The sequence below is a fragment of the Orycteropus afer genome, unplaced genomic scaffold, assembly GCF_000298275.1.
Source record: "Orycteropus afer afer isolate SDZICR_OR568_19922 unplaced genomic scaffold, OryAfe1.0 scaffold00174, whole genome shotgun sequence".
Classification (NCBI taxonomy): domain Eukaryota; kingdom Metazoa; phylum Chordata; class Mammalia; order Tubulidentata; family Orycteropodidae; genus Orycteropus; species Orycteropus afer.
The window spans coordinates 5,605,509-5,617,525 of record NW_006921761.1 but is presented as its reverse complement, the minus strand read 5'-3'; the positions used below and the strand labels follow the sequence as shown (position 1 = coordinate 5,617,525).

At 62.1% G+C, this 12,017-nt stretch overlaps 3 protein-coding genes across 3 annotated transcripts in view; 2 read left to right on the top strand and 1 right to left on the bottom strand.

Annotated features, from left to right (window-relative positions):
* The first annotated feature begins 1,198 nt into the window (after positions 1 to 1,198).
* On the top strand, positions 1,199 to 1,827 carry LOC103202217. The gene is made up of 3 exons (XM_007947046.2): positions 1,199 to 1,245; positions 1,516 to 1,575; positions 1,671 to 1,827. The coding sequence occupies exons 1-3, from the start codon at positions 1,199 to 1,201 to the stop codon at positions 1,825 to 1,827; spliced, it is 264 nt and encodes an 87-aa protein (XP_007945237.2).
* A 4,483-nt stretch (positions 1,828 to 6,310) lies between these two features.
* Positions 6,311 to 7,497, top strand: CCL27 (C-C motif chemokine ligand 27). The gene is made up of 3 exons (XM_007947045.1): positions 6,311 to 6,383; positions 6,492 to 6,624; positions 7,338 to 7,497. The coding sequence occupies exons 1-3, from the start codon at positions 6,311 to 6,313 to the stop codon at positions 7,495 to 7,497; spliced, it is 366 nt and encodes a 121-aa protein (XP_007945236.1).
* Positions 7,498 to 8,302: 805 nt separating this feature from the next.
* IL11RA (interleukin 11 receptor subunit alpha) overlaps positions 8,303 to 12,017 on the bottom strand; it is a 5,178-nt gene continuing 1,463 nt past the window's right edge. The window contains exons 3-11 of the mRNA XM_007947044.1: positions 11,653 to 11,822; positions 11,403 to 11,517; positions 11,234 to 11,266; positions 10,985 to 11,151; positions 10,085 to 10,248; positions 9,334 to 9,475; positions 8,775 to 8,894; positions 8,581 to 8,677; positions 8,303 to 8,393 (exon numbers count right to left, since the gene is read on the bottom strand). Coding sequence (XP_007945235.1) covers positions 8,303 to 8,393; positions 8,581 to 8,677; positions 8,775 to 8,894; positions 9,334 to 9,475; positions 10,085 to 10,248; positions 10,985 to 11,151; positions 11,234 to 11,266; positions 11,403 to 11,517; positions 11,653 to 11,822 — 1,099 coding nt within the window. The remainder of the gene's footprint in view (positions 8,394 to 8,580; positions 8,678 to 8,774; positions 8,895 to 9,333; positions 9,476 to 10,084; positions 10,249 to 10,984; positions 11,152 to 11,233; positions 11,267 to 11,402; positions 11,518 to 11,652; positions 11,823 to 12,017) is intronic.

The following is a 12,017-nucleotide window of genomic DNA, read 5'->3' as shown; positions in this document are numbered from 1 at the left end:
ACACCTCACTCGTTTCTGGTCACAACAAGGCTCTCTTCCCGTCTAGGACCACGTCTAACCTTGGCTGTATGGCAGCCAGCCGCGGCAGCTGTCCCCAGCCTCCCACCCTGGGGTAATTTCCCTTTCTCAGCTCCACTGCAGCGCCCTCTGCTGCCCCGGCCAGCCTGCTGTCTGTCTGATCTGACTCTCATTGCACCCTCATCGCCACCCCAGATGGTAAGTTCCTTGAGGGCACAGGCTGTGTCTCCCTGTGCAGCCCAGTGCCTGGCACGTAGCAGGAACTCAACAAACATTTAAACAAACATTTGTTGATTAAATGACTGTTGGGCACAATCACAGGAAGGTGGGTCTCCACTCCTAGAGGAAGGGCTGAGTCCGGTATTAAGTGACTTGGCCAAGGCCACAAGGCCAACACGCGTTTCCACCGCCGGCCTGGTTCTACACAGGGACCTCTCTGCGGGCCTATCCCTCCGCGGCTCTTACAACGGGGCTGGGGTAGGCAAAGAGGGCAATCCGCAGCGAGATGCAAGTCGGAGAGGAGGAACGGCGGGGTAGCGGGTGCAGGACTGGACGAAGTCTTTTCACTGCCCAGACCAGGTCTCGGCCTCCGAAGAGTAGCTCCCCAACCCGGCTCTAGCCTACTCCCGCTGTGTCGGTAAGAAACGCTGACCCCACGCCCGCAGGCACGAGCCCAGGCTCCACCTCTTCCGGATGCAGCGCTGACTCCGGTTCGGTGATGGGCCCTGGCTCCGCCCCTTCCGGGTGCCAGGTAGGCCCCATCCCTACTGCGCACCGGGGTTTCTGTGACGTAACGGCCACGGTCACGGTCTGTTTCCGGGGCGGAGCCAGGGAGGGCGGGAGTTTAGACTGCGCCGGCCCCACAGCCCCCCCTCCAGGTGACGCCAGCCCCCGAAAATCCTCTCTCAGGGCCCCCGATCTCCTAGCCCGTTTACCGCCAGACCCCTTGCCCTGAGCCCCGAGAAAACTCAGGCCCCCGAGTTGGCCGGCCTCCGAAGCCTTGGACGTCCTCAGTAGCCCCCGGCCACGACGGAGTAGTTAAGGGTTCCGGGGGCATCTGCCTCACATTGCTTGCGAACAACTCAACCTCGTCATGACAGGGACCGAGGAGGGGTCGGGTGTGGGGAGGCCTTGATGCAATGATGCTGCCACTCCCCAGGAGACGTTCGGAGCCCAAGACATGTCGGGACTGAAGAGATACGAAGTGGCGCTGGAGGCGGAGGAGGAGTGAGTGGAGGCGGGGTTCTGCGGGGGAGGGGCCCGCCGCCCGGGTGGGGGAGGGCGCGCCCCCGGGGGCGGGGCCTCAGGGCGGGGCCGCCTCTGGGGGCGGAGCGGGCCTGCGGAGGGACCGCCCCTGGGGGCGGGGTGGTGAGGGCCTGCGGAAGAGCCGCCCTGGGGCGGGGCGATGAGGGGCGGGCCCGCGGAGGGACCGCCCTCTGGGAGGGGCGGGGCCCGCAGCTGGCCCCGCCCCCCGTGCGTGCTCTGTCTCCCCTGCAGGATCTACTGGGGCTGCTTCTACTTCTTTCCCTGGCTGCGCAAGTGGCGGAGGGAGCGGAGGTAGGGGCTGCGGCCCGGTGCCTGCTCCAGGGCGGAGCTGGTGGGGGGGGAGACGGGGCCCGCCGCGCCTCACGCCGTGTTGGGTCGCCCCGCAGCTCAGCGCACCCCCGGGAGCAGAAGCTGGAGCCTCTGCGGGGCCTGATGAGTTGTCTATCGAGCGGCCTGGGGCCCGCTGCCCAGCCCTCGGGCCGTGGCCTGCCCCGCCGCCCTCCGTCCGCTGCTGCCCAGCCTGCCCGTGCATTAAAGATTTAAGCGAAGCCCCGCACCGCCCTCCTGACTGGCCACTGGAGCCTAGCCCCGCCTTCCCGCAGACTCTAAAGGCCCCTCCCTGCCTGAGCAGGGCCCCTGGGGTCCAGGACGCAGTTATCCTTGGGGGCCCCTCCTCAGACTGCCTGCCCCAGCACACACGTCCCCCCGCGCCGTGAGCCCAGGGAGGGGTGCAGGAGACTGCCTGGCGCCCGTTCCAGCCTTCCCCTCCCACGGGCGGGCCCTCTGCGCCCCTGCCCTCCCGTGGCGCTGGAGTCTTCTCTTCCCAGGAGTAAAACCCGAAACATTTTCAGCCAGATGTTGGAGGAAGCGGGCCGAGAGTGAGAGGGGAAGCTGCCTTCCCGTCTGCCATGGGGGATGGGGACCGTGGGGGCCCTGCCTCCACTTAATGCCCCACCTTCGGGCTCCTGCAGTCTGACTCCACAGTTAGAGATAAAGTTCATGGGGACCGTGTTCCCTACCACCCCCGTTTTGTCTTGTTACCTGATCAGCTTGGAACCCACTGTCTCCTAAGGTCCTGAATGAAGGTCGGGGCTGCTATGTGGGCTTGCTTTTGGTTAGGGACAGGCCTGGTACCAGAAGAGTCACCAGAGGACTAAGTTAAGGAGAAAGCTGCCTTTCAGCCTAGGGTTGCTCCTGACACAGCCTGTGGGGGGCCGGGGAGAGCCCACCCAAGGGCACAGCTTCATCTGTGGAGAAACAGCAGTGGAGACGGAGCCATACCTGGAAGGAATTGCTTCCTGCTTGCCAGGTCTCTGGACTGCTGTGTGCAGGAGAGACCCCAGTGTGTGACATCCAGCTAGCTGATGGAGGTCTGTGACATGATGGTGGCACCCGAGTGACTGGCTCAATGGCCACACCCACGCCCTGGGCACAAGTCCAGGTGGAGTGTGGGACAGAGACCCTAAGGCCCCTGGTACCAGTCATCCCAGATGAGTGCCCAGAGGGGTGTGGCTGCCTGAACTCTTCCGTTGGCTTACGACGTCCACAGCAAGGACCTCTCACGTGTGGAGCGCCACACCTCACCAGGACCCTGTCAGAAACCTTCACTTCCAAGGAGGTGCCTTCAGGCCTCCCCTTGGGCAGGAGGAAGAAGAGGCTGGGGTGGTTCAGCCCCGAGGGAGACTCCTTGGGGGCGGAAGTCCCTCCTGATGGTTGGAGCTGCCTGGGGAAGTTGAGACTCCCCACCCCAAGGCAAGTCTACCCCCAGAGGGTGGCTGGCTGCGGACTAGAAAGTGCTTCAGCTCCAGCCAACTAAAGACTGGATTACTGGACTGTGACTCGGCTGATGTGTCGTATACAGGGCAGACCCTTAGGTTGGAATCCCTGGAAGTGGGAAATTCTTGAAGGTGCCGGGGGTACTGAATACCACAGCACACCCTCAGCCAGCCTGCCCTCAGCAGGGCCCAGCTTCCTGGAAGGACAGGATGAGGAGGGGAGTTTTGTGTCAGTATTACTCATTGAATTGTGTCCCCAAAAATGTGTGTTGTAAATCTTCACCCCTACACCTGTGGTGGTCATCACACCCGGGAGTGGCGTTTCTTTATGTTAAGGAGGCAGCATGACTGCAGGGTGGGCCTTAAGTCAGTGTTTTAAGATAGAAAAGAGCCAGGGGCACAGTTAGGGAGACTTCCTAGGTGTCAGCAAACAGCACGGAAGTGGTTGGCTGGGTGCAAGGCTTAGGACCATTGTCTCATGAGCTCACGCGCTCAGCATAACGTTTCTTCTAAAGTTAACCCTCTGTACCCTCATTGCGTGAGTGGTGCCTGGGGACTTCAGAGCCTCCAAGTGGCCATCAGAGGTACAACTCTGGGTCTCTGCTCTGTGGAGTAAAAGAGAGTGAAGAAACCAAAGACTCAAGAGAGACTAGCCCACAGGACTCACATCCCATACAGACCACACACGGCCTCTTCCTCCTGAGACCAGAAGAACTAGATGGTTCCCGGCTACCCACGTTCATAAAAAAGACCAGAGTTACTAGACTGCTAGAAACGGGAGGGACCCCTGAGATTGTCACCCTAAGGTACACTCTCAACCCAGAACTGAAACCATGCCTGGAGGTCACCTTTCAGCCACATAGTAGATTGATTATAAAATACACAGTGTCCCTCGTGGGTGACGTGTCCCTTAAACAGTGAACCACACGAGACCAGATGATGGTCACCATTCACCCCAAAGCAACGACGAGGAGCAGGAAGGGGTAGGGGAACTAGAGCCACAACCACAGAACCAACAGTGGACATGCTGCGAATCTGGCACTCGGTGAAAATCATCACAGATGCCATGGGACAGTTTGTACAAACATTGTTAAATGCGAACCTCATTCACTGTGTAAACTTCCACCTGAAAAACAATAGAATATTGGGGGGGAAAAAGAGACTAACTTTGCTTGTCAGCAACCATCTGAGGCACAACAATTGGTGTCTTCACTGGGAGCAACAGAGGAGGAAGGAGTCAGGAAGAGGGGGAGAGGGTCTGTGTGGCTGACGCCTCCGTGAACGACGGCCTCCTTTGCCATGAGACCAGAACAAGTAGTTGGTCCCCAGCTACCATTACTGAACTTTATGTTCAAAGATTCTATAGAAGAATCCTGATCCAAACGGGGAAAATGCAGAACAGAATTTCAAAGTCTTATGGACTCCAGGCTTTCTGGAGCCACAGAGGGTGAATGAACTCCTCAGACAACTGCCCTGACATAGTATTGAACTTAACCCCAACCTACCCCCTGAAGTCTTCTAAGAAGCAAACCATAGTTTAGCTTATTAGTAAAACATGTCTGCGTTGGCATCATCCTTCTAAAGAACTACCTACAAGGGGTCAGAGTGACAACAGCAACGTGAGATTAGGTAGGAGCCTCGGTGGTGGTGCGTGCTGCCGAGCCTCCCACTCACAGCAGCCCCACGTACGACAGAGGCACCAGTGCCCGGCCCTGTGCCAGCCTCACGGTCCCCGACGTGCGGAGCCTACTGTTGAAGCCGCTGGTCAGTCCGTCTCATCCAGGGCCTTCTCCTTTTAGGTGACCCTCACTTTACCAAGCATGATACCCTTCCCCACAGACTAGTCCCTTCTGAGCACACGACCAAAGGAGGTGAGACCAAGTCTGGGCACTCGTGCTTCCAAGGAGCATTCCGGTGCACTTCCTCCAGGACAGATTGGTCCGTTCTGGCGGCCCATGGCACTGTCAGCGTTCTTCCCCAGCACCACGACTCAAAGGCATCAACTCTTCTTCGGTCTTCCCTATTCATTGCCCAGCTCTCACAGGCATGTTTGTGCCATTTCTGTTATAGCAGCACTAGGTTAACTAAGACGGGCAGCAAGAGAGGATGGAGGGCTGGGGGTGGGGTTAGGAGGGGAAGGACAAGCGGGGATGGGAGGCCGCGCACAGAAGAGGTGGCCTGTACCTGAAGGACAGCGGCAGGGCTGTGGGCGTTGTTGTGGATGGGGAGTTAGTGGACCCCGGTGATGACGGGGATGTTTCTCCAAGACCCCCAGTGGAGAGGGGCTGCGATGGGAGCAGGACAAGAGGGAGGAAGTGGGTCTTGAGTGTGATGCCTCCGGCCAGGGACTGGGAAGCCCCCTCCCCACAGCACAGGCAGGGCCCGTTCGTGCCAGGGAAACCCCAGCTCCTGCTGGCGAGGGGCTGGCATTCCTGGGGCAGGACGGGGCAAAACTGGAAGACAAGATCTCTCGGGACTTTTACCGGTTTTGACATCAGCAACCTGGCACCAAGGAGCTCTGTGTTCCCGTTTACCCGCCCCACCCTTCCTCGGTCTCCTCCTCCTGGGGGAGCAGCCCCCACCTCAGCATCCTCAGGGCACCCCAACACCGTGCAGCGGAGCCTGCTCCCAGCTGCTCAGTCAACGTGGCTGGGACCAGCCAAGACCCCTCCCCGCCCGAAGGGCCTGCCGTGGGGACCCACGCCCATCAGTTTCTCCTGATCAGCGGGTAGGCTGGGAAAGGAAGTGGGAGGGAAGGTGAAGATGAGTTCCTGCCGGCCTGCCTCATGCTCCCATGCACCCATCCGAGCCCGTGCCCTTGTGCAGCTGTGTGACTGCATGACGGGGAACACACAGCTGGGGGGGGGGGTGAGTGCAGCCGGGGCTGCGTGACTGCCTGACTGTGACTTTGGGAGCCAGTCTGTGACCAAGGTGTGACTGACGGTGCAGCTACGGTTATGAGCGTGAATGTCCGTCACTGGGGAGCTCTGGCTGCCCTCCGTTACCGGGCCATCAGCTGCCCCACGATGCCCTCCTCTCCTCAGCTGCTCCGGCCCAGGCTGCAGAGCCCTGGGAAGCAGCGCTCCTGGAATCTGAGCATCTGTGGCAACAGGCCCAGAAGCCGGGCCCAGGTGCTGGCCAGAGGGGCAGGGCGCCTCCCCTGCCACTGACTCACGGCCTCCGCCTCCTGGGCCGCCGCAGATAAGAGCTGGGCAGAAGCGGGCTGAGAAGCAGCTTCCAGTCTGAACAGCATGGAGGGCGCCCTGCTCCCCAGTAGCCTGCTGCTGCTGCTGCTGTTGGTAGTGGGCCCAGACCCAGGAGCAGGTGAGAGCTTGGGGGTCCAGAAGCTGGGGGTCTGCGTGAGAGTCCCATTAGGTTCCTGATGGGGGCTGGGGCTGGGTGCCTCTCAACAAGTGGCCCCACTGCCCTCAGCTTTCTTACAGCCACCCGCCCTCACCTGCTGCACGGAGCTCTACCAACGGCCACTCTCCGACAAGCTGCTCAGGAAGGTGACCCGTGTGGAGCTACAGATGGCTGATGGGGACTGTCATCTGCAGGCTTTCGTGTGAGCTCTGAGCCCAGCCCTGACACTGGCCCCCGACACTGACCCCCAACTGGGACCTCAGTCCCAGCCCCGACACTAACCCCCGGATGGCACCTCAGTCCCGTCCCCCGACGCTGACCTCTGACAGGGACCTGAGTCCCGTCCCCCGATGCTGACCCCCGACTGGGACCTCAGTCCTGTCCCCTGACACTGACTCCTGACTGGCACCTCAGCCCCCAGCCCCCAGCCGACGCTGACCCGACTGGGACTTCAGTCCCGTCTCCCGACGCTGAGCCCCGACTGGGACCTCAGCCCCCAGCCTCCAGCCCCTAGCCCCCGACGCTGACCCCCGACTGTGCCCTCAGTTCCATCCCCCGACGCTGACCTCTGACTGGGACCTGAGTCCTGTCCCCCGACCCCTGACTGGGACTTAAGTCCTGTCCCCCAATGCTGACCCCCGACTGGGACCTCAGCCCCCTCCCCTGACACCGACTCCTGACTGTGCCCTCAGTCCCATCCCCCGACGTTGATCCCCCAGCACCTCAGTCCTGTCCCCTGACGCCGACCCCCGGCTGGGCCCTGAGCCCCGTCCCCCGACACCGACCGCCGGCTGGGCCCTCAGCCCCGTCCCCCGACTGATGCCCACTCACGTCTTCATCTAGGCTTTGCCCCTAACCCCTGGGCCCCGACCTCACCCTCGAGTCTTGACCGTGGCTCCGGCCTCTCCTTCCCAGGCTTCACCTGGCTCGGCGCAGCGTCTGCATCCACCCCAAGAACCGCAGCCTGGCTCAGTGGTTTGCAAATCAGGGCCGGGGGCCCCGGGGCACTCTGTCCAACCTAAACTTGGGACTGCTGGGGAAGAGGGGCTCAGACCCTCAACAGCCAAAACAATAAAGCAGTGTCTGAGGGGATCCCCGCGTCTGTGCACCCTGGAGAGGTCTCACTCGGGAGCTGCGAGCTTCCTTGGTCCCTTTATTCACACTGCCACAACCCCCTGAAGGAAAGCCAAGGGCCAAGAACCCACATACACTCCCCTGGCACATACACACCTACGTGCAGAAGACATGTGTCCCCTGCCTCATGTATAACATGCATGCTCACGTGCGCGCACACACGCGTCCCTCAGGCTGGACGCCGGCTCTGGGGTGAACTCTGGGCCGGACGCCTGTCAGCTGGCACGTTCAGAATCCAGTCTCTCACAGAAGCGGGCTCCAAAGGGCACTTCCAGCCTCGACTGCGCTCTTGCAGGGAGAACTCTGTCCTGCACGGGGTTCCATTTGTCCATCCACACCAGCAATACCGTCACGGTGGAATCAGCGCAGGCCCTCCTGGGTCCACTATAGGTTTGAGGATCCTACAGGAAATGGGAGGGTGCTCAGGAAGGGGCAGGCCCACATCTCAGCCCAGACATGCTGGTGGGGGCCCTCAACTCTGATCCGAGATGCCTGGAAGTAAGGGTGCATACCATGCTCCGAGCCCAGCACCCCAAGAATGAGGAGGGGAGGCCACCCACAAGCCCGAGGATCCCAAGGGCGGCCAGGGACTGCAGAACCAAAGCCCAGCCCTGAGCCAGACATCACAAGGACGAGCGGGAGACCCAGCTGACACCTGCCACCCAGAGGAAGACTGGGGCCGCCATCTCTGGGTCCGGACGTTGTCAAGATGGGGCACCTCTCCAAGCCCAGACCCCAGGGAGGGCCTACTCACTCTTGAACTTGTCCACAGCATTGATGGGGCCCAAAAATCCATGCTTTGGGGGTCCATCCTTCTGGTCCAGTCTCAGTCTCAGCCTGGGCATGAAAAGGCAGCTGTCCCCGACTGTGTGGGGTATGTCACTCTTGTCCAAAAGGGTGCTGACACACGGTCAGGAGAGGAAGTGGCGACAGGTCCAGGGAGAGGTTGGCGGGAAGTCCCGGGGTGGGAGTGGGGGCGGGGTCATGAGGCTCAGACACGGGGGGGTTACAGGTGGACACTTACCAGAGCCCCAGTACCAGGGCTCCGGCCACCAGCCCTAGGAAAGAGAGGATTCCCAACGACGCCAGCATGGCCACCTGCTCCAGGGGGACCCTGTGGTCTGAGGGGGATACCACACGCAGCCGTGAGATCAAGCCTACCCTAGCTTGGCACCCCTTCTCCCGGGGGCTTCCCTCTGCCCACCTGCCCGAGCTCACCAAGTGGCCGTGGGCCCGGCTGGAGGGAGGGCCTTGAGGGGACAAGGCTGCCTGCCGGTGGCTGTGCCTCCAGCCTTGACGGTGGCTGGCCCCCCACCAGCAGGTCCTCTGGTGGGGGCCCTGAAGAGACAGGAGACCTGAGAAGTGTCCATGTGCAGTGGGAGTGGCCGGGGGGTCCTGCTGGGCGAGGCTAGGGCCTGAACTGAACACAGGTGCACCTTGCTGGGGGCGGGGCTTATAAGAGTCCCTATTGGGGTGTCGAGCTGCCTCCTGCTAACAGCGTACAACAGCAGAGAACACTGCCTGGGGCCTGTGCCGGCCTCACAATCCTCACCATCACTGCTAGGCCCATTGTTGTGGCCATGGTGTCCGTCCCTCTCCTAAGGGTCTTCCCACCAGCAGGGGGCCAAGGGCCAGGGCTCACACTAGGGTGGGGGCTGCAGGCACCGGAGGCTGCCATGCCCACGTGGGCAGGGCACGTGCCAGGGGTCCTACTTACATGAAGTGGCAGTGGGCCAGCTGACAGTCGCTGCGGGGACCCGCTGGCTCTGCCTCTCACCAGCGCTCGGAGTGCCCCAGACCTCAGGGCTCCAGGAGCTCCAGGTGCCAGCATCCAGGAAGTCCCGGGCACTGACCCGCACAGCATGGGGCAGCCCAGCCACTGCGTCCGTGATCACCTCTTCCAAACCCACGGGCTCCACCTGGGGGTACATACGGGCACGGGCGTGTTCCATCGGTGGTAAGCACAGAGGCTGCAGGCCCCCCAACGCCAGTCTGCAGAGAGCCCCCTCCTCCCCAAGCCTGTCCCTGTGGACACAGTATTGTACGGTGGTCATTCGCATGGGCTGTGGCCTCAGACGGCTTGGGTTCGAATCCTGCTGCTTACCGAGTGACTTGAGGCCCCAATGTGCCCCAATTTCTCCCTTTGTGGAATGGGGTGACTTTACCTAAAGGAGGTGTCACACAAAAGTGTGTGGCCCAAAGCCCGGCAGGCAGGTCGGGATCCAAGGCAGCCCCACCCTGGCCCCCACACCGGGAATCTCCGATGTCTCTGGAGCCCATGCCTGGGGGGAGGGCATGCCTTCGGCCCCCTGCAAAGGTTACTTTTATCTATAGTCTGCAGGCCCCTCTGTCTGTCTGCCGTGCCCATGTGACCCCAGCATCTAGCACAGAGCTCGGCCCATGGGGTGCCCTCTGCAGGGACAGGCAGAGCGGCTCAGAGGCCTGACAGTCGGGGAGCCATGCAGGGCGCCCCCTGAAACCAGAGCCAGACCTCACAGGCCCAGCTTGGGACGTGCCCCGAGCCTCACCGTGGACCAAGCTGGGTGCTGTGCTGGCCGGTACTGCAGCCGGAACTTGAGGAGGAAGTGGGGCTGGTGGGGCCAGGAGACGGGGTACTTCCAGCTGACATGCAGGCGGCGGGGGTGACCAGGTATGGGCTCCACGCGCAGCCCCTGCGGTGGGTCAGGGCGCACTGAGGGTGGGGACACAAAGTCAGGGCAGCTACAGGCACCCTGCTTCCCCACCACTGCCCAGGGAGGCGGGGTGTGCCCCAGAGGTGCTGCCGTGGGGGCAGACCTGCACCTTGCTCAGGGCCTGTCCGTCATGTGATGTCAGCCTCGGTCTGGGGGGGGAATGTTGTTGATGAATAAAAGGGGGCTTCTGAGGTGCCCCAACCTCCAGCCAGAGCTTGAGGGCCCCTGCCCCAGGCACCAGAGGAAGGAGGGGCGTCTGCTGGCGGGCTTGGAAAGGCTGCTTTCAGAGCGGGCCTAGCAGATGGGAGCCAGGTGGACCATGGCCAGGGGGCAGTCAAGTAGCTCTAGGGGTTGGGGGGCTGCTTCCTAGGCTCTTCGTTCCAAGGCTGTGTGGGGTGCACAGTGCAGGGCATTCTATATGCTGAAATGGGGTCTGTGTTGGGGGAGCTGTTTGGGGCTCTTTGGTGGGGCACTGGTCCTCTGTGCATGGTGTGGGGCTCTGTGTTGGGTGGGATCGGTATTGGGGTGTCTGTCCTCCGTGGTTGGTGGGGGCTCTGTGCAGGCTCTGCATTGGGGTGTCTGTCCTCCGTGGGTGGTGGGAGGCTCTGTAATGGGGCTCCTGTCCTCTAGGGGTAGTGTGGGGCTCTGTAGAGGCTCTGCATTGGGGTGCCTGCCCTCCGTGGTTGGAGGGGGCTCAGTGGAGGGATCAGGGGGAGGTCCAGGGTGGGCACTCACAGATGTTCTGCAAGCTCACATCCAGCAGACGGGTGCTGGCCCCCAGGGGGTTCACCTCGGTCACATTGATCCGGTACTGGCTCCAGAATTCCGCCCCGTGAACCACACAGCGGGCAGCCCCTGGGGGGTCCTGCGGGCACGGCCAGGGCCCAGTGGATGAATTCGTCCTGGGAGGGAGGATTGGCCTTGGGCTTCAGCAACGCCCCCATGGGACTCCCCCGGAGCCCTCCGTCTGGCCCTCCCGCCTACCTCTGGTTATCAACTCCTGGCACTGTCTTCTTCCTGGTTGGGGAGTGGGGCGATCTCAGGTCAGGAGGGAGAAGGGGGCCCCAGCCCCCGCTCAGGGCCTCCCTCCCTGCCTCCCGCCCCCACCGCGTGGACGCACACATGAACAGACCCTCACACCCGTCTCACACACCTGTAGGAGGTGAGGTATTGAGTGGGCAGATGGCTGACGCGGCCTGGACCCCAGGTGCAGGAGAAGTTCTCATAGTCGGCCGCTCGGCAAGAGACAACAGGGCGGGCTGGGGGGTCTGGGGGCAGAGAAGGCAGCTGGAGGCCCGGCAGCCCCGGCACCTCCCCGTGTCGGAGGCTCAAGTAGCACCCAGGTCCCCTCCGGAGGCTTATGTCTGCTCACTGCGCCCTCCCCCACTCCCGCCCCAACTCACAGCCCAGCCGCAGGGTCACTGTGGCTCCAACAGCACCATCCAGGGTCTGGCAGATGTAGCTACCCTCGTCGGTGCTGTCTGCCCGAGTCAGGACGAGTTCAGGCCCTTGTCCAGAGCTGGGTCCCTGGAGCAGCCTTGGCTCTCTGTCCCAAAACCAGGACACCGGGACCCTGGGGATGGGATGAGGTGAGGATGGATCAAAACCCCAACCACACCCACTGTCATCAAGTTGATTCTGACCCACAGCGCCCCTAGAGGACAGAGTGGACCTGCCCACAGTGTCTCCAAGGCTGTCAGTCTTCACAGAAGCAAAGCCCAAACCACACCCACTGCCGTGGAGTCCATTCTGACCCACAGCGCCCCTA